The 24,950-nt window shown below is 37.4% G+C and overlaps 1 protein-coding gene across 2 annotated transcripts in view; it reads left to right on the top strand.

Moving 5' to 3' along the window:
* Window positions 1-24,950, top strand: part of LOC128855915 (uncharacterized) — a 311,903-nt gene that overhangs the window by 177,337 nt on the left and 109,616 nt on the right. For both annotated transcript variants that reach the window (XM_054091156.1, XM_054091155.1), the window contains 3 exons: window positions 992-2,353; window positions 2,488-2,744; window positions 15,968-16,216. In XM_054091156.1, coding sequence (XP_053947131.1) covers window positions 992-2,353; window positions 2,488-2,744; window positions 15,968-16,216 — 1,868 coding nt within the window. The remainder of the gene's footprint in view (window positions 1-991; window positions 2,354-2,487; window positions 2,745-15,967; window positions 16,217-24,950) is intronic.

The raw sequence follows: 24,950 nt of genomic DNA, 5'->3' as shown, positions 1-24,950 counted from the left end.
TATGTTATGTTATGTTATGTTATGTTATGTTATGTTATGTTATGTTATGTTATGTTATGTTATGTTATGTTATGTCATGTTATGTTATGTTATGTTATGTTATGTTATGTTATGTTATGTTATGTTATGTTATGTTATGTTATGTTATGTTATGTTATGTTATGTTATGTTATGTTATGTTATGTTATGTTATGTTATGTTATGTTATGTTATGTTATGTTATGTTATGTTATGTTATGTTATGTTATGTTATGTTATGTTATGTTATGTTATGTTATGTTATGTTATGTTATGTTATGTTATGTTATGTTATGTTATGTAATGTTATGTTTTGTTATGTTATTTAGATGTTCATCATGAAAGTTTTTATTTTTTTTTATTTTTTTATTTCAAACATAATAAGTAAATTACAATGTTTAATTACACTACAACTAGTTCAGAAACTAACGAGCAGTTTGATTCGAAAATAAATTACAATTGGTAAAAAGAAATTACAAACAATATTTCTTATTTTCTGTTAATAGCCAGCAAGTTCATGTGGTTTTTTCCTCTTTAATCTTCGAACTGGGCACGGGTTACTAAGGATGCTCCTAGCTTCTTCGTTTACATGCCCTTGAAGTCGAATTTGGTGCGCTTCTGCTATTTTCTTAATTTCTTCAGTTACAGTGTTAACTTTAAGGTCCCGATGAATATCAGCATTTCTGACGTACCAGGGTGCTTTAACGATGATTCTCAGCACTTTGTTTTGAAAGCGTTGTATTACATTGATATTTTCATGAAAGTGCAATTATTTTTCTTTTACTTGATCGCCACTCCTTACCCGTTTTTCCCATGCTTCCTATAATCAACTATTTGACCATTCCATTTTTTTGGCCATTTAAAACTTTCTGCCAATTCGTTTTTGCTTCTCTTCCTCGAATTGCATGCAAACAAATTGCGCTACCAATTTTCACCTTTCTCCATTTCTTCTCTCCCTCAAACAATTTTGCAGTTAATTAAATTCTCCGCACAATCCGACTATGGAGTCCAACACCTTTCACGTATCTTGCTAGAGATACAATCCGAGCAAAAGCTCTGCAAGATATTTGACAACAGCGAGTTCGCAGTGGCGCGTGTGCTACGACATGCAATCGCCAGCTCAATGCAAGCGATGCTGGCAACCTTCCGCAACAACTGCATTCAACATAATCCTCACATTCACTACATGCAACCGAATCCATTAGTGCGCGTTACATGCACCGTCTTGATGACACGCATTAGTGCGAAAATTGCCGCAGACAATAAGAGTAACCAGAACATAGCACCGATAATGCCAACAATTGTGGCAGCGCAGGGGACAGGCGTTTCGTCAGAGCGAATGGCTATCGAGACTGTCGAATGTCTGTCGGACGACGATGGTGGTGGGCTTTACCTATGCCATGCTGTTGTCACCTTCTTGGAGTGCATAAAGAAGGTGGAGCACGGCGCGTTGCTGTACATCGAGTCGAAATTCATCGATAAATTTGTGCGCGAGCAGCTCTTGCGGCCGGAGCATGTGGCAACGCTACTAGGCTTCTTGGACTGGTGTTGCGGGCGCGCCCAGCAACTTCTACAACAGCAGCACCAACACCTCCACCGAGCACACTCACACAATACACGCACTTTGTTGCAGTGCATTGGCGCGATGCTGCAACAACGCTTCATTTGGACGGAACTTAATCAAATGGAAAAATCAACTGCCGCACCGATCACCCCAGCCACGGCTGCTGCGAACGCAGTCATTAACACTGCAACGTTTGGTAGCTTATTAACGGTACAGCAACGCAATTTGTTGTTGTGCCGTGTACTGCATGTCTTGTTGTTGGCCGCCAGGCAGACGCTGCAACACACAATCTTCTATAAACATTACAAGCAGGCAAGTGGTGCTGGCGTAAGCAGTCGTGGAGGCGCTGATGACGAAAAATCCATAGAGAGCGAAGCCCTAGATATCTTCAATAATTTAGGTACAGCCGCGGCGGCAGCAGAGTTGGAAAGCACTTTGCAAGCAGGCAACGAAGCAGACGTGAATGATGCTGCTGTTGGACGCCTGTTGCAAGCGTACGCCCCACAGGCGGTTTTCATAGCGAAATTGATAGAGTTGCGTGCCGAAGAGTCAACAAATGGCGGTGAGCGTCTCTCAACCGCCTATCTCTCTGGCAGTGCGGGCAAAGGCGGGGCGCTGAGTGGTGGCGGCGGTGGTGCGATGGGCGTTGGTGGCGGTAGCAGCATGGCTATGACGACGGGTGGTGCGAGTACGTTTGGCGGTGCTGCAGGTAGCTGCGCTCAGGCTGAGTTCGATAGTGGCGGCGGTGCGGGTGGCGCACAAATACCAATGGTGAGTTGAGAGAAACATAAAAAGTGAGAAGTACGTTTACATATTTACGTATAAATATAACGGTTTTTTGTATATTCATGGCATTTATTGTTTAACTCTCTCTTTTCTTTGTATTTTTTTGTATTTCGCTTCAGCCCATTTTGGCGGCCATTGGCGTCGCAGTACTACGTACGAACCAGTTTTACGCTTATGCTGTGACACCATTTGAAATTTATCAGCAACAACAACGTGAGCAACGGATAGAGCAATTGTCGCCAGCCAAACGCGCTGGTCAAGCGTCTAAAGCAACATCCTCGGCGTCAGCGACGGTGGCAGCTGCGAGTGGTAAACTGCCAACGATTCCTGTGGAGAGTCTCAGCGACGTGGACGTGTTGCGTAAATTTGTTAAAAGGTGAGTTCTCAATGTGATTTATAAGTTTGGCACGCAAAGGAAAGAAAGGCTTCTGTATTTTTTTCGTCTTATTGTGGCGATGAAATTTTCAGGTTGATTTTTATGATTATCCGATTTAGACCGAGCCTTTCTTACCTTTGTCTAGGTTCATCAGATTTAGGTCAAATATGCGCTGTATTGTTCAATAACATTTGGCCCTTTTGAAGGCAGTTTCCTAATTCTAATAGGACTATGAATAAGTTCGTGCGGTTTTTTTTCGAAATTTGAAACTTTATTGACGTAAAATGGTTACAAATTTAATATTCAAAATATTGTCCATCGCTTACTACTACTTTTTCCCATCTTTCTGGCAATTCACGGATTCCCTTTGTGAAAAATTCGGTCGGTTTTGCCGCAATCCACGAATCGATCCATTTTTTGACTTCATCGTAATTACGGAAGTGCTGGTCAGCCAGGCCATGTTGCATCGATCGGAAGAGATAGTAATCGGATGGCGCAAGGTCTGGACTATACGGCGTGTGGGGTAGGACATCCCATTTGAGCGTTTCTAAGTATGTTTTGACCACTTGTGCAACATGTGGCCGAGCATTGTCATGTTGCAAAATAACTTTGTCGTGTCTATCGGCGTATTGCGGCCGTTTTTCTCGCAGTGCTCGGCTCAAACGCATCAATTGTCGTCGGTAGACATCCCCCGTAATCGTTTCATTCGGTTTCAGTAGCTCATAATACACAACACCCAGCTGGTCCCACCAGATACACAGCATAACCTTCAGGCCATGAATATTCTGCGCCGACGTCGATGTTGAAGCATGGCCAGGGTATCCATACGTTGCCCGACGTTTTGGATTGTCGTAATGGACCCACTTTTCATCGCCAGTCACAATTCGATGCAAAAAACCCTTTCTTTTGTGCCGTTGAAGCAGTTGTTCGCATGCCATAAAACGGCGTTCAACGTCTCTTGGCTTCAATTCATACGGCACCCAATGGCCTACCTTTCGGATCATTCCCATGGCTTTTAAACGTTTGGAAATGGTTGATTGATCAACTCCCAAAGTTTTTGCAACCTCTTCTTGCGTTTGAGCCGGATCTTGATCGAGGAATTCCTCCAATTCGGTATCCATGAACTTTGGCGGCGCACCCTCGCGTTCTTCGTCTTCCAAGCCAAAATCACCACTTTTAAAGCGTGCAAACCACTTCTGGCACGTTCGCTCAGATAGAGCATGCTCACCATAAACTTCCACCAAGATACGATGACTTTCGGCTGCTTTTTTCTTCATATTAAAATAATGAAGAAGAATTCCCCGCAAAAACACATTATTTGGCACGAAATTCGACATTTTCAAGTGTGGTAAAAATATTGTTGTTTACGCTTCAAATAAAAAACTTATACTGACGTTTGTGCCTTACGACAGTAGCTCTCCAATGAATGTTTGGAAATGTGGATCGGTGGAATAATAATCAAGTTACACCATCTGTTGTAAAACCGCACGAACTTATTCATATTCATGATTGAAGAAGTCCTCATCCTAACTGGTAAAAAAAATACTCATCTTATTTTCCGAAGTCTCGTATGAAGGCCAGTTTTGTGGCATCAAGAAAATTGTGAAAATGCTTTAATATTTGGTCGTTTGGCCATCTTGGCATTACAGTCTGTGGTGGACCATTGTCTCCTTTCCCTCATTCTTCCCGGCAGTCCGCTTTCCCTCTATGTTGTGAGATTTTCATCTTTCGTATATCGTCTTCTACGTGTTGCAACCATCGTCTCATTGGCTGGCCTCTCCTTCTTGCTCTTTCAGGGTTTGCTTCAAATACTTTTTTGGTCGTTCTTTCGCTGCTCATTCTTAAAACTGTCCATACCACCGCAATCATTGGGACTTTATAAACCGCGTTGGCTTGGTACCAGGTCTGAAATATTCGGCCGGCAACTCGTCCTAATGGAACCTAACGCGTTTCCAGTTCGCCAATTCGGATACCTTCTAGTCGATCTCTTTCTTCAGTCTGGTCAGTTGTTTGCCGCTTCAAAAATGGCTCGACTTCGTTACGTTTCCATACATATTCGGGGAATGTTGCTGAAGTGACAGTCCTTAGCCGGATATAAATCCGGGTCGTTCCGGTTACTTAGGACCGACTGTCGTGGGAAGCGATCGCTCATATTCGGGTCCATTATTTTACAAGAACATAAGCGGACATTTTTTTGATCGCCCGTTTCGATTTTTCATCCTGGTCTTAGTCGTATTGATGAACGTGTCGACTACTTTCGTTTACACCACACAACATCGCGGGACATCTTGTCGCTTATCTCATCAATAGAAAAATTCATTTAAACTCTTGAGTAGTTTTTGGGTAGTTGGCTTACGATTTATTCCCCCACGGAGCACACAAGAGTACTATATCGGAACTAAATCGTACTTTGCAGAAGGACATCGTTCTGCAGATATAATCCGATTTACTGCGCCATTAAAGTAGTAAGGATATAGAATTCGGGTACGCCGAAACGTTTATATCCAAATTTCCAAAGCCCCTTGTTTTCATAGCTCCTTTATTATAGAGTCCTCAGAAACCGCTTACACCTCTTCAAAAACTATCCAGGAGTGTAAGTGGAATGAGCTTGAACTTATGAGGTTGCAGGGCAGAGACGCTATGGTGTTTAAAGAAACGAACTTGCTGAAGACGACTTCGGTTCTTAGAAGTATCCAATTAGACGGGAGTTAATTTTAGGGCCAAGCACAGTGGAATAAAGCTTGTGAGAGCCTTTGGTGCAGTACTGACACCCACCTGTAAAACAACCAAGTGTTTCCTGAAAGAGTTTGGTAGCAAAATACCATCTCAGACGGAGAAGGAGTGACCTTTGATAGGACTAATTATGTGTTACAGTGCATGGGGTCACCTTAGGCATCATCATCATGGACACCATAGACATCATCGGTGATCCACTGTATATATCTATCTTCTTTGATAGATGAGGCGAATACTGTCGCTGTCCCGGTTTTGCCAGACTTAGATGGCACATTTGTGGGTCGTTTTTGATCAGTATTGAGAATGGTCGAGCCATACTCTGCTGCCTTCGATAAACTGCTAAGGTTTATTAAAGAGCCTCGGAAGCTTACTGAGGAGTAATGAGTTCCAACCTCGCCTGCCTCTCCATAGCTTTTATGTTCACTCTCTCTAGGGTTTAAGGCCGGCGGGCCAATTAGATGTCCTAAATTCAGTAGTTTTCGCGAAGCGTTGTAGGATGAGAAAAAAAACAATTAGCCAAATGAAGTTTTGGGGATAGTTTAATATATATTTGAACTAAAAAAAAAAATTTGTACAATCTCCAACAATATATTGTAAGCCGAGTTATCAATAGATTCCCAGAGCGCCTTGCCACTGAAGTATCCAACTTCTGTACAAGATACAACTTGCAATTTTCATCTGAAAACAAAAAAAAAAAGATTATTAATTTTGATGTAATTATCTTCGATGTGAACTAAGAAAATTGGGAGAAACACGTAAAATTCGAATTTTTGGGGAAGGTAGAAAAAAAAGTGGTTTTTCAAGGAAAAAAAAACTCTTCAACTGGGTAAAAAAGTCGCTTAAAAAAAGTTTTTGGATGTTTTTTTTAGTTCACATAGAAGATAATTACATCAAAATTAATAATCTTTTTTTTGTTTTTTGTTTTCAGATGAAAATTGCAAGTTGTATCTTGTACAGAAGTTGCATACAGGCGCTCTGGGAATCTATTGATAACGCGGCTTACAATATATTGTTGGAGATTGTACAAATTTTTTTTTTTTAGTTCAAATATATATTAAACTATCCCCAAAACTTCATTTGGCTAATTGTTTTTTTCTCATCCTACAACGCTTCGCGAAAACTACTGAATTTAGGACATCTAATTGACCCGCCGGCCTTAAGTATTGGTTGTTTTGGTTTTTAAGAGCTTGAGAAATGATAATACAAAACCGGGATGTTGTTGGCATGCGTTTTTAGATAATTTAATGGGATTAATTTTTTGAATATTTCATCCGGAATATGTCGCCGCGGCTACGAGTTACATGGCTCATTTTTTTTTTTTTTTTTTTTTGTTTTTTTTTTTTTGTTTTGGTGGCTGAGGTCTACTGGCGACTGTTGTCTACTGCGTCGAGTGGTGTGGTCACTAAAACAATGCCTCCCCTCCTTCTGGGGAGACACCCTTACTGGCAATATTTTGTGCATTATATCAGGAGGGCCCAGAATGGCTTCCATAAAGAACCAGTTCTATTCAGCCACGCCTTGATGTACCGCATTTGTAGCCATCTGTCATGCTATAGGCTGGTCTTCTTGTGTCTCTATCTCTTCGGCTTCGCTTTGTTGCACTGTGTCGAGGTCTATCTTTTTTTTCCGTAGTACGTTCTCGATATATCTCTTTACTGCGTTCCAGCTGTCCTCGCGTTCAAGTATTTTGCTGAGTGTGTTGCTCGGCGCGATGTCGCCAATCTGCTTCCTTAGAGCATTTATTTCCGCGAGCTATCTGTCCCAACTAAAAACGTGTGTTCAGTATTATTGCTCAGCGCACGGCAGTATATGCACTTGTGATCGCTTACCTTGCCCATGCGGTATAGGTTTCTCCGGAAGCATCCGTGGCCGAAACAGAACTGAGTTAAGAAGTAATTCACTTCCCCCGAAGTTCCCTTGGACGCATTTGCCTTTTGATAGAAAAAGTTTCGCTATCCATCTGCCACTCGGTTCAGTGTCCCATCGGCTTTGCCACCGCAGCATGGTTTGGCATCTCCATTCTGAGACGCTAGTGATGACGTGTTTCGTCTTGGAGTCCCCACACATCCATTCGATCCTGGGCCGTGAGGTCGACGGGTATCTCCCCACTGATCACAACAACTGCAGCGCCGGAGACAGGGCGGTAAGCTGAGGCTGGCCTATTCGATCAGTCCAATAAATAGATTGTTAAGCGTGACTGGGTGCTTGGACTAGTCCAACACAAATCTAAAAAAGCGCGCTGTATGGCGAGTTGCGTCGTCTTGTGGGGACCAAATGTCGTTGATATTTTGCTGATTAATTTTTGTGAACAAAGCGATAGCGCTCGCCATTCACCGGAACGACAACTCCTTCCTCATTTAGAAAGAAATAAGGAACAGGAATAAGGATGATGGCGCCAGCGTGTAAACCGCACGTAAAATGAACAAAGTGCTATGAACATCGAGAACAATTTTTGATTTTTTCAAAGTAAATTTCCACAATTTGGAAGGCTTGTTCTGGCGTTAAACGAGTCATTAAGGCCTGCCCAAATCTTACTTTGCGGAAATTTCAACACAGTTTGTTATTCTCAGCTCTCAAAGCATTGTTTTTTTTTTGTCGGGACAACTAGCAAATACAGCACTCAGACACAATTAAGTCCATGGTACTACACTTGGATTGCCTTTTAATTTTCTTTAAATCTATCCGACCTCCGAAGGAATCTGAGTACGTCTTGTGGTGCCAAGGAGTAAGTTGGTCGCTTCTTAACACATCAGTGCCAAAGACCTTAAACCTGATTCGAGCGAAGGCCGAGCAGACACACAGAAAGTGGTCCACCGTCCTCTCCTCCTTTCCACATGCTGGGCAAAGTGTACTGCCTGAGATGCCTTCCTTTTCCAAGAGGCTCGTCATGAGTTCAATCAGTCGGTCGGACATGACAGATAACATTAGTTTTGTCCATCTGCAGCCTCTCTCAGACTGCCAAGCTCGGTTGTGGGTTAGAGTAACCGTGTCTTTGAAGTTGGCCTCAGAGCCCATCCAAGCTAAGAAGTCAGGGGATAGATAGAGTCAATGCATAGTTATCCATATCCATAGTTCTCATGCAGCTAAAACAAACGCCCGATTAGTGGGCAATATCACCTGAGTGCTGGCAAACTTTCCACCCATGAAATCTGATAAACTCTTTAACTGTCATGTCATTTTTGCTTTTTCTCTAAAATAATTAAAATTATGAATTTCAGTTAATTTTCATTTAAAACTAACATCGAAAAGTGATGTGCCTTACAAATTCAAAAGTTTAGCTGTGTGTCTGTATGTTTGTTTTCCCTTTGTTCGCAATAAGTTAAACAAAATTTAGCTTAAGCTCCTAATTGCCAACGCATTTCATGTCACTGCTGCATATTTCAACTCTGCCTTTATGTATAAGAATTTGTATTTTACTGCTATTTTCTACTGACAAATCAAAATTATCATAAGTAACTCCGGCATCATCTCATTTGCATACGCAATCTTCTATATGTTTGTTGTTATTGTTGATGACGCTGCTCCTGCTGCTGCTGCTGCTGCTGCTGTTGACAAATGCCATCTTCATGCAAGCAAATTTAGAAAATATATAAAAACAAAAGTAAGCCAGCAGAGCAGAGCGATAAACTGAGTAATGGATATGGAGCGTAGGAGAGATTGCCCCTACTTGATGCAAATTTCATGCCATCAACACAAGTGAGCACGCAACCAAATAATACTGCTACAAATACAATGCATACATACATATGTGTGTGTGTGCATTCATGTGCGATACATATAAGAAGCCTTCAGGCGCATAGAAATGCGTATGTATGTATTTGTACTTATAGATGTGTGAGCATTTTGGCAAATTATCAGTCGGCAAGCGAGAGTTAGAGTTCAAAATGTAGCAGCTTTCTGAAGATTTTAGGCGAAGTGCCAGCAACAGGGAGAAATCTATGCAGTTTGCTTTTACACCAGTTGATGTTATTATTCTATTTTGCGTGCATTTTACTCCGCTACCACAGTTATGCTGCTTATATATGTATGTATGTGTGGATGTTTTCGCCTTTGTAAGCTGTTCGCTTTAGCATCATCGTAGTGGATCCCTTTTGTAATTAAATTTTTGTGGTAACAGCAAATTTGTACAAAGTCATCGAATGCGACGCTATCGAATTGCAATGCATTGCTGACATGATTGCTCTCATTGAGAAGAAAGTTAAATGAGACAAAGAACTCCATCGAGTTACAGTGTGCGTTAAGGAAAATCGAAAAAGTATTGTGTGCTTGTATTATATTTTTAATTATTTTTGATTGAAGGTAAGTTTTGATACAAAAAAAAAAAAAATTCCTAATTAAATTAAAATTCCTAATTTTTTTATATTTTTTTAATTAGAAATTTTAATATTTTTCAAATCTTTTTCATTTGTTTTGTTTTTAATTTATTTTTTTTTCGTTTGGGTTTTTAATCTTTTATAAAAATTCTATTATTTACTTTTTATAAAGTTTTGTACTTTTTTTTGCTCGAAGATAAATTTTAATAGAAAACATTTTGATAAATGTTTTGTATACTATTTCATTATTGTTTTTTTATTAAATTTTTTTATACTTTTTTATTTAATAAACTTAATTTTTAAGTTTTTTTATTTATTTTTATTTATATTTTGCACCTTTTTGTAGAAGGAAAAATTCTATAAAATTTTTTCTCATAATTTTTTTTATATTCCTTTATTAACCCATTAAATCCCAACCTTATATAAAACAATTTTTTTTTAAATGCGTTAATAAAACGTTTATTGAAATAGTGTAATTAAGCTCCTTAAAAAAAAAACACGAAAAAAAATCAAAGAAATGCATTTTTTGGGCTGTACCCAATCGAGTACAATGGGATAATATGTATATACATTGCCTGTATATGAAAATATGGAGTATTAAATAAAAAGACACTTTCAAAGACTCCCTTGGCTATTAGTTCGGTTAACAGTATGGAAGTTTTTGAAACATTCTCTCTCCACGCAAAGGGCTACATTGCATAACTCGCAAATCCATCGAATTCTTTGGTGACACTCCCCGCACTCAGCTGATTCGATATCCTTTTGGGAAAATGGTTTATGAGGAACCAGCTATTGATGCCGTTGTCGATCGTTTTGAAGATATGTCCCGGATATTATAATTGCGTAAATAAAATCGCACAATTTCACGTTGGTATTGCAACAAGTCGCATTGACTCTTACTTGCCATTTTATAAAGCTTCTATGCGTTTACTACGCACGAGCTTATCATTGTGGTGAAAAGAGGCCACCACCATTTCTTTCCTCTAAACTTTATATAGTAAGTATTCAAAGCTTGGTCGTGGAGGTCAACTCCTCCCATTCCTGAGTTGTATTCCGCTATCAACTTCGGCTGATGGGCATTCACCTTGCGCCTCTCTTGTCTTGACCATCGTTTGACGGTATGTAAAGGTTCAATTCTATCAAAGTTTGTTCCCACTGTCACAACGCTATTGTCATTCCACGTCACAAAAAGTATTCCTGAGTCAGAAAACCTACAAAATTTGTTACAAAACAACTATTCAAATAAAACATTATGATAAACTTACATAAAATCAAACGGGGAGACCGTTGCTTCTTTTGTAGTTCTTTGTTCGTTTCCAGAGGACATTTTTTGGTCCGCCGTTCACGAACAGTCCCAGTAGCCTTAAATCCTTGTTCTTTCAAAATTCTAAGAAGGTCATATGACGTAAAGAAGAATCGAAAAATACGATTCCAAGGCTGGAATATCATCACGCAATATATTATCCTCTTCAATGTCCTCCTCATCTGTGTCACAGTGGGTATTTGGCGGTATAATAGTGAAGTCGAAGTGACTACGGTCGCTTGATTCAATATAGTCGGTGGTCGCAGAAAGGTTATGAAACCTCTTTCCGTAAAATTTTTTTACATCCATTACCAAATCTACATGAAATATGCACACAAAATATATATGAATGTTCCCACTGTACCCATGCGAGTACACTAGAATTTAAAACTACCGAAATGCACTTTTCCACAACTTTTTTCGTTTTTTTGGTATAAAGTATACAAATTATATGTATTATGAATATTACAACACTGAACTTTTTCCGTGATAACTTAGATTTTGTCAAACAGAACCATGAAAAGAAGAAAAATAGCAAAGGTGCACGCAAAGACAAGTGAATAACGGATAACGGATAAAGATGCTTTTTCTGTACTCAAGCGAGTACAATGGGATCGAATGGGTTAAACTGTTTTTTTTTTAATTTTATTAAATTTCATTTATTTGAATATGTACTTACAAAATTTTTTAGTTGTTTTTGTTTCTCTTTTTCCTGTTTCTTTTAGTTTGTTTCTTTTTTTTTTTGTTGTTCATTAAATTTCTACCACTTATTTTTCTTTTTGTGTTTATTTTATTTTTTTATTAAATTTCTGCATTTATTTTCCGTAATGTTCTTTACTTATTTTCGGTCGAAGGCAAATTTTGATAAAAAATATTTTCATACATTTTTTTTACATACTTTTAATTATATTTATAATTATAATTTTTTAAATCCTTTTCATTTGGTTTTTCTTTAATATTTTTGTCTTGATTTTGTTATTAAATTGTTTTTGAAAATTGTTTTAGAAAACGATTTCATAATTTAATTAGAATTCTACAATTTTTTGAAATTTTTTTCAATTGTTTTTTAGTTAATTTTTTTTTATATTAAATTTCATTTTTTAGTTATATTTTTTTCATCGAAGGCAAATTCTATACAAAATATTTCATACATTTGTTTATATTATTTTTATTAAACTGCTTTTGTTTATTTTTATTAAATTTCTTCTTTTTTATGTTTATAGTAATATTGTTAATCTATACAATAGCATATCACCAAAAAACAAAAGTTATTTTAAAAATTTTTATTTAAAAAATTGTTTAGTTTGGGGTTTGTGTTTTTTTGGTTTGGTTTTTCATTACATTTCTTCCACTTATTTTTATTTTTTTGTTTATTTCTTTATTAAATTTCTTTTACTTGTTTTTATTAATGTTTTTTACTTATTTTTGATCGAAGGCAATTTTTTATAGAACACATTTTATACATTTTTTTATATTCTTTTTGTATTTTTATTAAACTTTTTTTGTTTATATTTATAGTAATTGTGTTAAGTCTATGCAATAGCATATAAAAAAAAAATATTATTTTTAAAATTTTTATTAAAAATTTTTTTGTTTCTGTTTTTTTTTTTTTGTTTCTCTTGTTTTTTTTTTGTTGTTTTACTAAATTTCTTTCACATAATTTTATTAATTTTGTTTACTTGTTTTTGATCGGATGCAAATCTTAATAACAAATATTTTTGTTAAAAATTTTGTTACATTCTTTTGATTGAAATTTGTTTATTAAACATTATTTATAAAGTGGTAATAGTAGCCTCTTCGGCCTCTTCTCCTCACTGTAGATATTTTAAAACATCGATTACGAGGGGTGCCTTTTATATTTCGGGATTAGAGAACAAAAACAAATTTTAATCATCGAAAATCATTTTATTGTTTTTCAAAATATTCTCTATGAAGATCTATACACTTTTGCATGCGTTTGAACCAATTGTCGAAGCACTTTTGCCACTCTGAATGAGGTACCTCCAAAACATGCATTCTGAATGCCGCAACCGCTTTTTCAGGTGTCGAAAAACGTTGACCTCTCAGTTTGGTTTTTACGTACGGGAATAAAAGGAAGTCATTCGGTGCCAAGTCAGGACTATATGGCGGATGACCCATTAATTCGATGTTTTGGGTGCTCAAAAATGCAGTTGTTTGAGCCGTTGTGTGAGAGCTCGCATTGTCCTGGTGAAGAGTGATCCGTCTTTGGCGATTGATTTTCCTAATTTCTTGGAAGACAACTGGCAAACAAATGGTTGTGTACCACTAAGAATTCACTGTTCTGCGTTGTTCTAGTGGTACGGTTGCGATATGTCCAGTTTTTCCGAAAAAACAGGCGACCATTTGCTTGGAAGTGCTTCGTGCGCGAACAACTTTTGTTGGATTTCGCTCATCTTGAAACACCCATTCAGTCGACTGCTGTTTACTTTCGGGCTCATACGCGTAAATCCATGATTCATCACCTGTCACGATGTCATAGACGTGTTTCGAAGCCCCGCGATCGTATTTTTTGAGCATTTCCTTCGGCCAATTGACACGAGCCCTTTTTTGAGTGAGAACGAGAACAAATTTTTTTGACAGTCAAATGTTTATGCAATATTGAATGTATGCTGGTCCCACTAATGCCTAAGATTGTCTCAATCTCACGATAGGTCACATGACGATCTTGCAATATCAGTTCGCCCACAGCATCAATGGTTTTCGGAACAACAACTGATTTTGGACGACCTTCACGAAATTCGTCTTGGAGTGAACTACGAGCACGATTGAATTCACCATATCATCGATAAACACTAGTCCTTGATAGAGCTTCATCACCAACAAATGAATTAAGTTCATCCACGCAATGTTGCTGAGTTAATCCACGTCGAAAGTTGTAAAAAATAATCGCACGAAAATGTTCACGATTTAATTCCATTTTTGGACCGAGATGAATCTTTTAAGTTACTGTAAACAACACAAATAGGGCTGGTATTTCAACACGTTCTGAGTTCGTAAAAGCCAAAAAATGTCAAACTTTGCGATGCAGCTGTCAGCTCCCAGATTGCAACACCAGGGCTGCCAAATCCCGAAATATTAAAGGCACCCCTCGTATTTTTCGAATTAATATAAAAAAAATTCATAAATGTTAAATAAAAAACTAAAAATTAAAATAAAAAATTTTGAATAAATAAACTTTAAAAATAATTAAAAACAAATAAATAAATAAATAATAATAAATTAATAACAAATAAATGAATTTATTGTTCTTCAAAGTAACATAAATTTACGGCAAAATGGAAACGAATTAGCCCTATAAAAATTATTTTACGGTTTAGGACACTGCTGCTCAAAAAAAACGAAACGGGAAACAATAAAATAAAATTTAAAAAATAGAAACAGAATAAATAACAAACCGAAATTAATTTAAATTATCCCTTCAAACGCTTAATTTTCAAATCTCCACAGGCATTTTTTTAATGTTTTAAATTAAAAAACAATTTATTCATTTTTCTCTGATTTATTACTTTGTTTTTTATTATCTTTTTTCATAATAATATAAAATTTTTTTTTTATATTAAAGTATGGCTTTTTTTTGTGTATTTAAAATTTTTTTTATTGTAAATGTTTTGTTTTTTTTTATTTTTAAATTTAAATAGCCAATTAAAAACCCTGAAATTAACCTTTAAAACACTTAATTTTCAAATCTCCTCAGGCATTTTAAATGTTAAAACAAAAAATATTCATTTGTCTTTGATTTGATAGTTTGTTTTTTATTACCTTTTTCATATTAAATTTTTGTTTATATTAAAATATGTTTTTTTATATTAACACGTTGACTGCCGAGCGAAATTTGCTGGTTATCACACAGCGCCGCAAGTGTGCATCACATATTTATATTTGAATTGTCATACATTATATATATATATCCTGTTATATGTTTTCAATTTTAAAATCAAACGACAGAAAATATAATTGACGCAATATTACACCAAAAACAATGCGCCGGCACCCATTGCCCGGCGCGGCGCCATTGAAAAGCCATGCGCCGGGCAATGGGTGCCGGCGCGGCAGTCAACGTGTTAAAAGGGTTTTTAAACACTTTTTTTTGTTATTAAAATTTTTTTAGACTAAAAGTTTTGTTTTTTTTATTTTTAAAGTTAACTAGCGAATTAAAAACCCTTAAATTAACCCTTAAAAATCCCTTAAACCCTTAAAAACCCTTATTTTCCGAATCTCTACAGGTATTTTTGTAATGTTTTAAATTTAAAAAAATTTTCTATTCGTTTTTCTTCGATTTATTAATTTGTTTATATATTATTATTTTTTGTTCTGTATTTAACATTTTTTTTATTCTACAATTTTTGTTTTTTTTTTTATATTTTAATTTTAAAATTTGTTTTATTACTACTGAGTTTATATTATAATACTTCAAAAACTAATCGATGTCTTGACAGTAGACTAAAATAGTTTTTATTGGATTTTGGAATCCAAGAACAAGAATAGATTTTTCCGCGGCTATCTTGCCAGGGCTACTTCATTTTTTCTCTCTTATAGTTTGATCGTCTTTACTGTGAGTTTATATTCCCTGGAGTCTTTGTTGTTGTTCATTCATAAGTCTCGTTGCTATTAAGTCTCTTTAGTTTTTCACTTAATTGGTTTATTTTCACTGTGCCACTAATGGCATTGACTCATTTATATAATTAACTACATAATTGTTACTTTTCCACAAACTTGGCCGAATCAATTATCGCTTCAATTAACTTATACAACTGCGCGCTTATTCATTTGTACATTTAGAACAATTTGATTAAGTATCTCATCACACGCCCCTCTCAATAATATCTCCATATCTGCCCATATCTTTCCAGATTATCAATTTTTGGCTTTACCACACGTCAACAATTCGAGGAGTATTTTATGACATTCCTGCTATTAATCAATAAAGTTTACGACGAGAATATGGTGGACGAACAAGAGCAATTCCAAATAAGATCCACATGCTTAGAAGCGATTTTGGAACTTTTAATTACATATAAAACTTTTCCAATTGTGGGTAATAAACTTTCGCATTTTCATCATACCACACGGTGGACTCGCATTAATTGCAACAGTATTAGGTGAGTACTCTTCCTACTTACACGCATACAGAGTGCGGCTACATATGTGTGCTGTATTTTGAGTCAAAGTTAAAGCATATAAGTGCGTGTGTATGTGTGTTTGGGTGCGTGGTTGTCTGCGTTTGACTCGCCTAAATGCATAACTTTCAATTGTTGTTTGCTGTTGTCAAAGTGGTAGGTAACCATCTTCTCGACCAAGGCTAGCTGGCATAGAGCTCCTGCTGATGGAGCCGACTTGCAGATGGCACAGAAGTTTTAAATTGCTCATTAGCAGAAATGCATAAAATGTTATGAAAAAATGTGTCATCCATGTTGGAACAGTTGGCGGGGCAGGCGGTTTGTGTGTAGTTGTGGTAAGCTATGCGAGACTGCTAACTGCCAGGCGTAATGGCAACCAGCCACAAGAGCAAAGCAAAACGAAAAGAAATGTAAAAACTGTTAAAAGTTAGTCAAAGGTTGCGTGTTTGTTGTTGTACTTTCATGTGTTGCTACAGCTTGTAGTTGCAGCTGATGATTTTTCGTTGCCAATGCTTTCGTAAATTTTTTTTTGTGTTTTTAATTTTTTCCCCCAACGATTTGTCGGACCGTGTCTTGTTTTTTGGAGGTGCCAAATTTAACAGGCTTGTTTGTATACTATTTTTTAGAGTGTAGTTTTGTGAACTACTTTTTATTGAATACGCATTTTTTCCAGCTAACACTTTTTGCTCAGCCTACGCCACTAATGCGTTCGTGTAAAACTGTTATCTGTCTTCTTTTTTTCAGTTTTTTTTAGTGAAACCTCAAAAATTTCATATTGGATAGCAAATTTCTTTTTTAGGCAATACATTAGTGATGTTAATTAATGAACTGGTCAATCCAAATGTATTCTTTGTAAGAGTAGAGAGCTCAGCCTCAGTTAATGGCACTCCAAAATCAACAAATTGATATCTTAACTTCCTATGCCTTGTCAGCTCACGTGTTAATAGTTCCTAAACTCTCCCATTTGACATCCTAAATGCATTCAGGAGTTTTCCAACTGGATTACAGAGATGGGTCTATAATGGACTCAAGATCTGGAGCTGATTTTTTTTTCGCGAACAGAGGTGAGTTATTTACCTGCTCAGATTGCAAACCCTGCTCGGGCTAGATGTTCGGCTGCTTCTGCTAGATGTTCGGCCAAGTTCTTCCTTTTATTTGTGCTGTGCGTCCGAGCGACAAGTTCTTTCTTAGGCGTCGATGGACGAGCAAGAATGGAGAGTAAAATTTCAAGGCCATGCACCGTTTTGGGCATTTTCGTTCCGCGAGAAAGAAAGAAGATATAACGTAGAAGAAAAGGAGAGAGAGAGAGCTATACCTTATATATATCTTAGATACACTTTAGGCTATATTTTTCCTGAGTTTTTCCTTGAGGGTGCTAATTTCTAGTAAGAAATAACACATCCTATTTTTTGGCGCTTGTTTATTGGTGCAAACTCGTAGGAAATATATTTTTAGTGCCTACTTTTTGGCGTTATATGTACTTGACGCTTACTATTTGGGGCGTTTTTTGGTCGAAATTTTTTTGGGAATTTTTTTGGTGCCTACTTTTTGGCGTTAGTGCAGTTTCATGCAGGGAGATTCGAAGCAACGCACTCTAGAGTGGTAGTCATGCATTAACCCATTCGGCTGAGCGATCTTTGCAGACTCAAACACCGTTTCGGCTACTTGGTTGCTTGAGTGACGGCTCTAAACCCTCTGGAATCGGGAGTTTGAGCAGGGGTTTTCCCTTTATCAGCCAATTTATCTATTCTATATGGAAAAGTTCAAATCACGTGGGTGTGCAAGTAACATGTACATAGGAACATGAAAGGAAGTGATATTGGTGATTGGTTTGCCAGGAAGGAATGGCCTGAATTCGTCTCAGAGGTCTCCTACCCGGTCATCGGCACTCCGCTGACTGCTTTTGAAAGAGAATTGTACAACTTATTTCTCAGCGAAGCGCAGAAAAGATGGAGCTTTATTTCTTCGTGCGCTTTTTCGAAAATCCTATGGCTCCAGTACAATAGACGCTCTACGCAGATAGTCCAGGGGACCACACTCCATACAATTGTCAAATATGTGGATGTCATTGGACGATTGACACTCACGCAGAAAAGTTAGGTTTTAAAATTTGAGAGTACTCCGAAACGAACAGATAATTGACTAAATAAATCAAAAATGGTTATGCAATCAGTGATGGTCGTGAGAGGGTTAAGGTTTTTTGTGTCGTGAATGGGTTAATTTACGTTTTTATTACCTGAATGGGTTAATTAACTTTTTTATTACATTTATGCTGCTTTATTAATTAATTTTTTTTTTTTTTTTTTTGGCCGTGAATGGGTTAATTTACTTTTGTTACTACGTTTATGCTTCTTCATTTTGTTTTGGTTGTAAATGGGTTAGTTTCTCCTTTTTGTACTAGAGCCTTGCTTTATTTTTTTTGGTCGTTTTTCTTTTTTTTTTTTGAGAGTTACTGTCCCTTATTTTTGGTTTTTTGGTCGTTAATAGGTTAATTTTCGTTTTTTAATAGTCATGCTCTTTCAGTTTTTGGTCGAGAATGGGTTAGTTTTCTTTTCTTACTAAAGTTATCTCTTTTAGTTGTTTGGAGTCGTGCATGGGTTAATTTTTTTTAATAGATTCTTGCTTCTTTATTTTTTATTTTTTTGGTCGTAAATCGATTAATTTTCAGTTTTTTCACTATGGTTATGCTCCTTTATGCTTTTTTAGGTCGTGAATGAGTGAATTTTAACTTTTTTCACTAGAGTTGCGAGTGAATGGGTTAACTTTCCTTTTTTACTAAAGTTATGCTCCTTAATTTTGTTTTTTTAATCGCGATTTGGTTAATTTTCGTTTTTTTTTACTAAAGTTATAGTTCCGTTTACGTTTTTGGTCGTGCATGGGGTAATTTTCCCTTTTTTTCTAGATTTATACTCCTTTGGTTTTGTTTTTTGGTCGTGAACGGGTTAATTTTCTTTTTCTCCAGTTAAGTTCTTTTTTTTTTGGCCGTGAATGGGTGAATTTTCACTTTTTTCACTAGAGTTACGACCCTTTCTTTTTGGTGGTTAATCGGTTAGTTTCCCTTTTTTACTAAATTTATGCACCTTTATTTTTTTTAACGCGATTGGGTTAGTTTTCCTTTGTTTTGATAAAATTGTGGTCCTGTATCCGTTTTTGGTCATGAACGGGTTAATTTTCCCTTTTTTTTCTAGAATTATACTCCTTTAAGTCACTTTTACATATAATTCGTTTTTAAGTTGTTAGTAATTTTGTACCCAAAAAGCGGAATTAATGCTCCTTTATACTTGATTGGCCGTGAATGGGTTAAATTTTACTTTTTTCACTAGAGTTACACTCCTTCATTTATTCATATTTTTTGGCCGTGATTGGGTTAATTTTCCTTTTTTTATTAAAGTTATGGTCCTGTATATGTTTTTGGTCATGAACGGGTTAATTTTCCCTTTTTTTCTAGAGTTATACTCCTTTAAGTTATTTTTACATATAATTTGTTTTTATTGTTGTTAGTAATTTTGTACCCAAAAAGCGGAATTCATGCTCCTTTATATTTGATTGGTCGTGAGTGTGTTAATTTTTCTTTTTTTCTCTAGAGTTACGCTCCTTTATTTATTTATATTTTTGGTCGCGATTAGGTTGATTTTCCTTTGTTTTTTGAAGTTATGATTCTGTATACGTTTTTGGTCGTGAATGGGTTAATTTTTCCTTTTTTTCTAGAGTTATACTTCTTTAGGTTATTTTTACATATAATTTGTTTTTATAGTTCTTAGTAATTTTTTATCCAAAAAGCCAAATTTGACTTACTCTGGAAGGGTTAAAAATTTTCATAAAGAAATTGCAGAATATCGGCTTTTATCAAAATTATGTCACCTTACGATTCTGCGTCCTTTAATTTTGCCTATTAGGCTTTAACGGCCTACACAATCCTTATACTTCATTGTTGCATATCAGTAGCCGCCTGTCTCCTTCAACTTTCAAGCTTCTTTAAACCCGTGAAATTGGGTATTACAACTCACTTTAGCTGTTAACTAAGGTGGCATTTACACCAAGTTACGAAATTAAGCGTTAACAGATCCACAACCATCTCAGACTCAAAATACTGCAAATATTTTCCGCACCACTGTAGGCTTTGCCACCAAATTACAGCAATTAACAAGTGTACGAGTAATGTAACGTGCATTTTTTCAACCAATTTTCTCTATGACCCTTATCCACTGCGTTCGTTGCTGGAAACGGTTGATTAAATATATTTTCATCTTAATTTTTTTTTCGTTTTTTTATGTTTTTTTTGGGGTATCATCCGTTTTTGCGAAAGCACGAGAAGCGTATATTCTCTTTTTCGTATTATTAGTTCGTTACACTGAATTTCGTTTTGTGTTTTTGTGTTTTCAAACAATTACAGTTCGTTTTTATAACGGTGTTATACCAACTTTTACAAATGTGGCCGAAAGCGTATGCAATTTACAATTTTTCGGCTCCACACATGTACCACACACTTACACACATACATGCATATGTGCTCATACCCCCCCTCAAACCCTGCTGGAAATTGTTTTGTTTAGTTGGCATACAAGTTTTTTATTGGCTGACAACCCTGGATCAATCTTAGTTTATCGCTAAATGCTTTATCGATGACTGTTCATAAAGTAGTCATGATTTATAGGGTATAGGGCTTGTTTCAGTCGAAATCAGTATCACACTATTGTGCAGCGTCTTGCTCGATGTAACTTTGTAAATGTCAAGCGTTCGAGCACCCCGAATCTTGATGTTTCATGCGCGCGAAGCTGTGAAAACCCGGTACCAGCAAAATTTTTGTTGAATGAAGAAAAGTAAGCAAAATTGATATTTTTTTAATTTTTTATCAAATTATTATAATTTATTGTGCTCAACTTCAGGCACTGCATTCCTCATCATCATCACAAATTCCTAGAGTTCCAGTGCGAAGCATAGGGCCACAACAAATTCTTCCATTCGAGTCTGCTTTGCGCTAATCTCTGAACTTCATTCCAGCTTCCATCCGCATGGCGCGGATGTTTGAGTCGCGCAGTCGTCTTCAGGTGTTCGCTGGTATTTCTCGTTTGCGCCTTCTTTGGGAGTTCTAATCTATCGCGGCCCTTGTTATGTCACCATATAACCAATTGTGGTTATAGTGGCAAATAATTGTATTCGGTTCAATAAAACGTTTTTTTATTTTTAGTTACTTATTTAGGTAAATAATATTTACTTCACAATTAAATTAGATTTTAGGAAAATTACGATAAGTTGGTGAAAGTATAACGCGCCTGTACTTGCCGGCGATTCGTTCAAAGTCCGGTCTGTGAAGCTGATAGCGCTATTGCGTTTGGGTTACTGATCTCACTGAACTGGCGAAGTAGACTTGCGGTTTGGGTTGGTCGTATTTTTGGCATTATGTCAATGAGCTGCTTGGCAAAATCCGATTGTGGCTGGTTTATATGGCGATCATGAAAAAATTGTCCTGGCAAACGCAGACGAGCACCATATACAAGTTGTGCAGCTGTTGCTCCGATGTCAGACTTAAATCCCGTACGCAGACCATGTAGGATTATAGACAGGCAATTAATCCAATCATCTCGTTCATCACAGGTTATTGCTGTTTTCAACGAGCGGTGCCAACGTTCGATGATTCTATTCGCTTGCGGATGGTATACCGTTGTGCGTAACTGTGATATGCCTAGTATGCGTGACAACTCGTTGATTAACTGTTATTCGAATTACCTACCTTGATCGGTAGTGATACGTGCGGATATACCAAATCGTGAAAATCAAACGCTGACTAGTTTTTTAGCGATTGTTTCTGCAGTAATATTTCTAATTGGAATTGCTTCACGCCAACGGGTGTATCTGTCTATGATCGTAAGACAGTATTAGTATTGGTCTGATGGCGGTATGGGTCCAATAATGTCGGCATTACTGTGTTCGAATCTACTCGCTGGTAACGAAATTGGTTGCAGTGGGGATCGCATGTATCTACTGATCTTGGTACGTTAGCAGCTATAACAGCTTTGGACTACATTAGCTATTTGTTTTCCCATGTTCGGCCAGACGAAACGTGTTTTGATATGTTTCGTTGTTGCGCGCACACTCCCATGCGAAATTCTATGCATTTTCTCGATGATGTTCCTAAGGTGCGATTGTGGAATGAGCGATCGTGCTTCTGATGTAGATACATCACAGCATATTTTAAAATAGGAGTTGGGTATGCTTATCCACTTCAGTTGCAAGGATGTAGTGCCATCAATGAGTTTTTTCAGCACTGGCCATTTTTTTCGGCCTTCGGCGATGTGCTTGTAGTCGACAAAACTTTCGTAGGGATCTGTTCGTAAAGACGTGTAGTGAGCTTGTGCCTGCTGTCATCGTGGTCCACATTTCACACCCGTAAAGTAAAGACGACCTTATATTGGAATTAAAGCTTCAAAGCATTGTGCGCCGTGATATGTGTGATGTGCTCCAAATTGCTTGTAGAGGCCTAAATGCCGCTATTGTCTTCTTTATTCGGCTTCTGATATCATCGTTTGAGCCGCCAGTCACTGATATAACGATGCCTAAGTAGCACAAAGATTGCACTACGCCCATATCAATACCATCTTCTGTGTTCATATGCACGTCTTTGGTTCTTTCTCGGCTGCTTCTTGCACTGCTCGATCAAGGTGTCGGCATCTGCTAGCTCGCGCAACATTGATCTTCTCCAAGAGTGTTTTGGTCGACCGCGACCACTGCTCCCTTACAGGTTCCAGTCCAGTGCCATCATGATGCTCTCTGGTGGTTTTCTAAACGTGTGACGCATACATTATATATATATATATATATAATTGGCGCGTACACCCTTTTTGGGTGTTTGGCCGAGCTCCTCCTCCTATTTGTGGTGTGCGTCTTGATGTTGTTCCACAAATGGAGGGACCTACAGTTTCAAGCCGACTCCGAACGGCAGTTATTTTTATGAGGAGCTTTTTCATGGCAGAAATACACTCGGAGGTTTGCCATTGCCTGCCGAGGGGCGACCGCTATTAGAAACAACTTTTTCTTAGTTTTTGATCTTTCACCGAGATTCGAACCAACGTTCTATCTGTGAATTCCGAATGGTAACCACGCACCAACCCCTTCGGCTACGGCGGCCGACCTGACCCACGCATTGCTATGTTTAATTAGCCATAGGATGGCTTCCTCATTCATTGATCTCCAGAGTGCGTCGTTGCTGATGATGTTCGGTCAGAATATTCTACAGATTATGTGGAGGCACTTGTTGACGAATGATTGTAGCCTCTATATCATGGTGTTTCACTTCCGTACAACAATACTGACTTCCCACATGAGCTGAATATTAGCAATGTAGAGCGCCTGGAGCTTTTGGAATTCGTCTATGCTGTATGCATTCTTTGTGAAGCGAAGTGCCACCGCGATTAATTTGAAAAATCAGCGAATCGTGGTGACTCGAGTTAGTGCTTCAACGCCTAAAGTCGAAACGAGTTAATCGGCAAACTACTCTTAACTTGATCCACGTCGAAAGTCGTTGAAAATTATCCTTTGAAAATGTTATTGTAACAATTTAGTTACTTTTTTGGCCAATATGCATGTTTCAAGTATCTGTAAACCACACAAATATCACTCGTAGGATAAAGTGTTCTGAGCAAAGTTGCCTTCAAAAATATCAAACTCTACGATTCCAATGCCGGTTTTTACATGCTCAAATTGGTGCTGTTATAAATATAGTACTCCCCACTCGCCATTCTTTTAAGCCTAATTTTTACGACTGGTCTGCCAGTCAGCCAGCCAGTTTGAGTCCCTTATTCATCCAAACGAATCTTCGCTTGAATTTGTGTGAACTACTGAGAATAACTGCAACAATCAAGACTTCATGGAAATTATAGGTGCGCAACTAAGTTCTCGCTGTTTGTCAATAGATGCCGCCAGCAGTGTGTGCTAGTCGATGCTAACATAACCTAAACCTCATAAACCAAGCTTAGACATATGGTAAACAAACTGCTTCGACACCATTGTGCATGAAAATCTTCTTTCGATCAGAACCTAGTGGTCTTTGAAGTTTGCTATGATGGTCGCGATTGCATCAACCCCGCTTTTCGTTAGCTTCGTGAATAACTGACGACTTCATCTGGCTCATACGTACATGCGACAGTTTTTTTTTAATTTTATAAATTATTGAAAAGTATGAGAAAGTGATGCGAAATCACCCACTGTCTTTTAGACTTGGTGCTCCCTATTATCGCCAACGAGACAATGTCGACCGATTAAGGGCGGGATAACCCTAACACCCTGGCGCTGAGCAAATGCTGTCGCCCTGCGCAGGTAAAAATCCCTGCCGCAAACTTGCTGAAAGGCACGTGGACTTAGGGCTGACACCCTCATTTGGCGCACCCCTGTTGAAACAGGTGTAAAACAAGGTAATGCCTTATCAACAGACATATTCCATTTGATGCTGCACTTTGTCGTAAGGGAAGTCAACAAAGGTGGTACCTTGATAACTAAAACATCCCAAATATGTGCTTATGCAGATGACATCGCTATTCTCTCAAGAAATAGGAATGACTTAAAAGAAATTTTCTTAAAAATTAACAAAATTGCGAACGATATTGTCCTTTTTGTAAACGAGGGCAAAACCAAATATCTGTTGAAATCGAGGCGGCCTGCACAGATGCCAAATTTCCATGTGGGAGCCTATACTTTTCAAGCGGTGCATCATTTTAATTTA

Source organism: Anastrepha ludens, chromosome 2 (genome assembly GCF_028408465.1).
Source record: "Anastrepha ludens isolate Willacy chromosome 2, idAnaLude1.1, whole genome shotgun sequence".
Classification (NCBI taxonomy): domain Eukaryota; kingdom Metazoa; phylum Arthropoda; class Insecta; order Diptera; family Tephritidae; genus Anastrepha; species Anastrepha ludens.
Note: the sequence above shows the minus strand (reverse complement) of the source record. Positions and strands in the feature narration are given on the sequence as shown.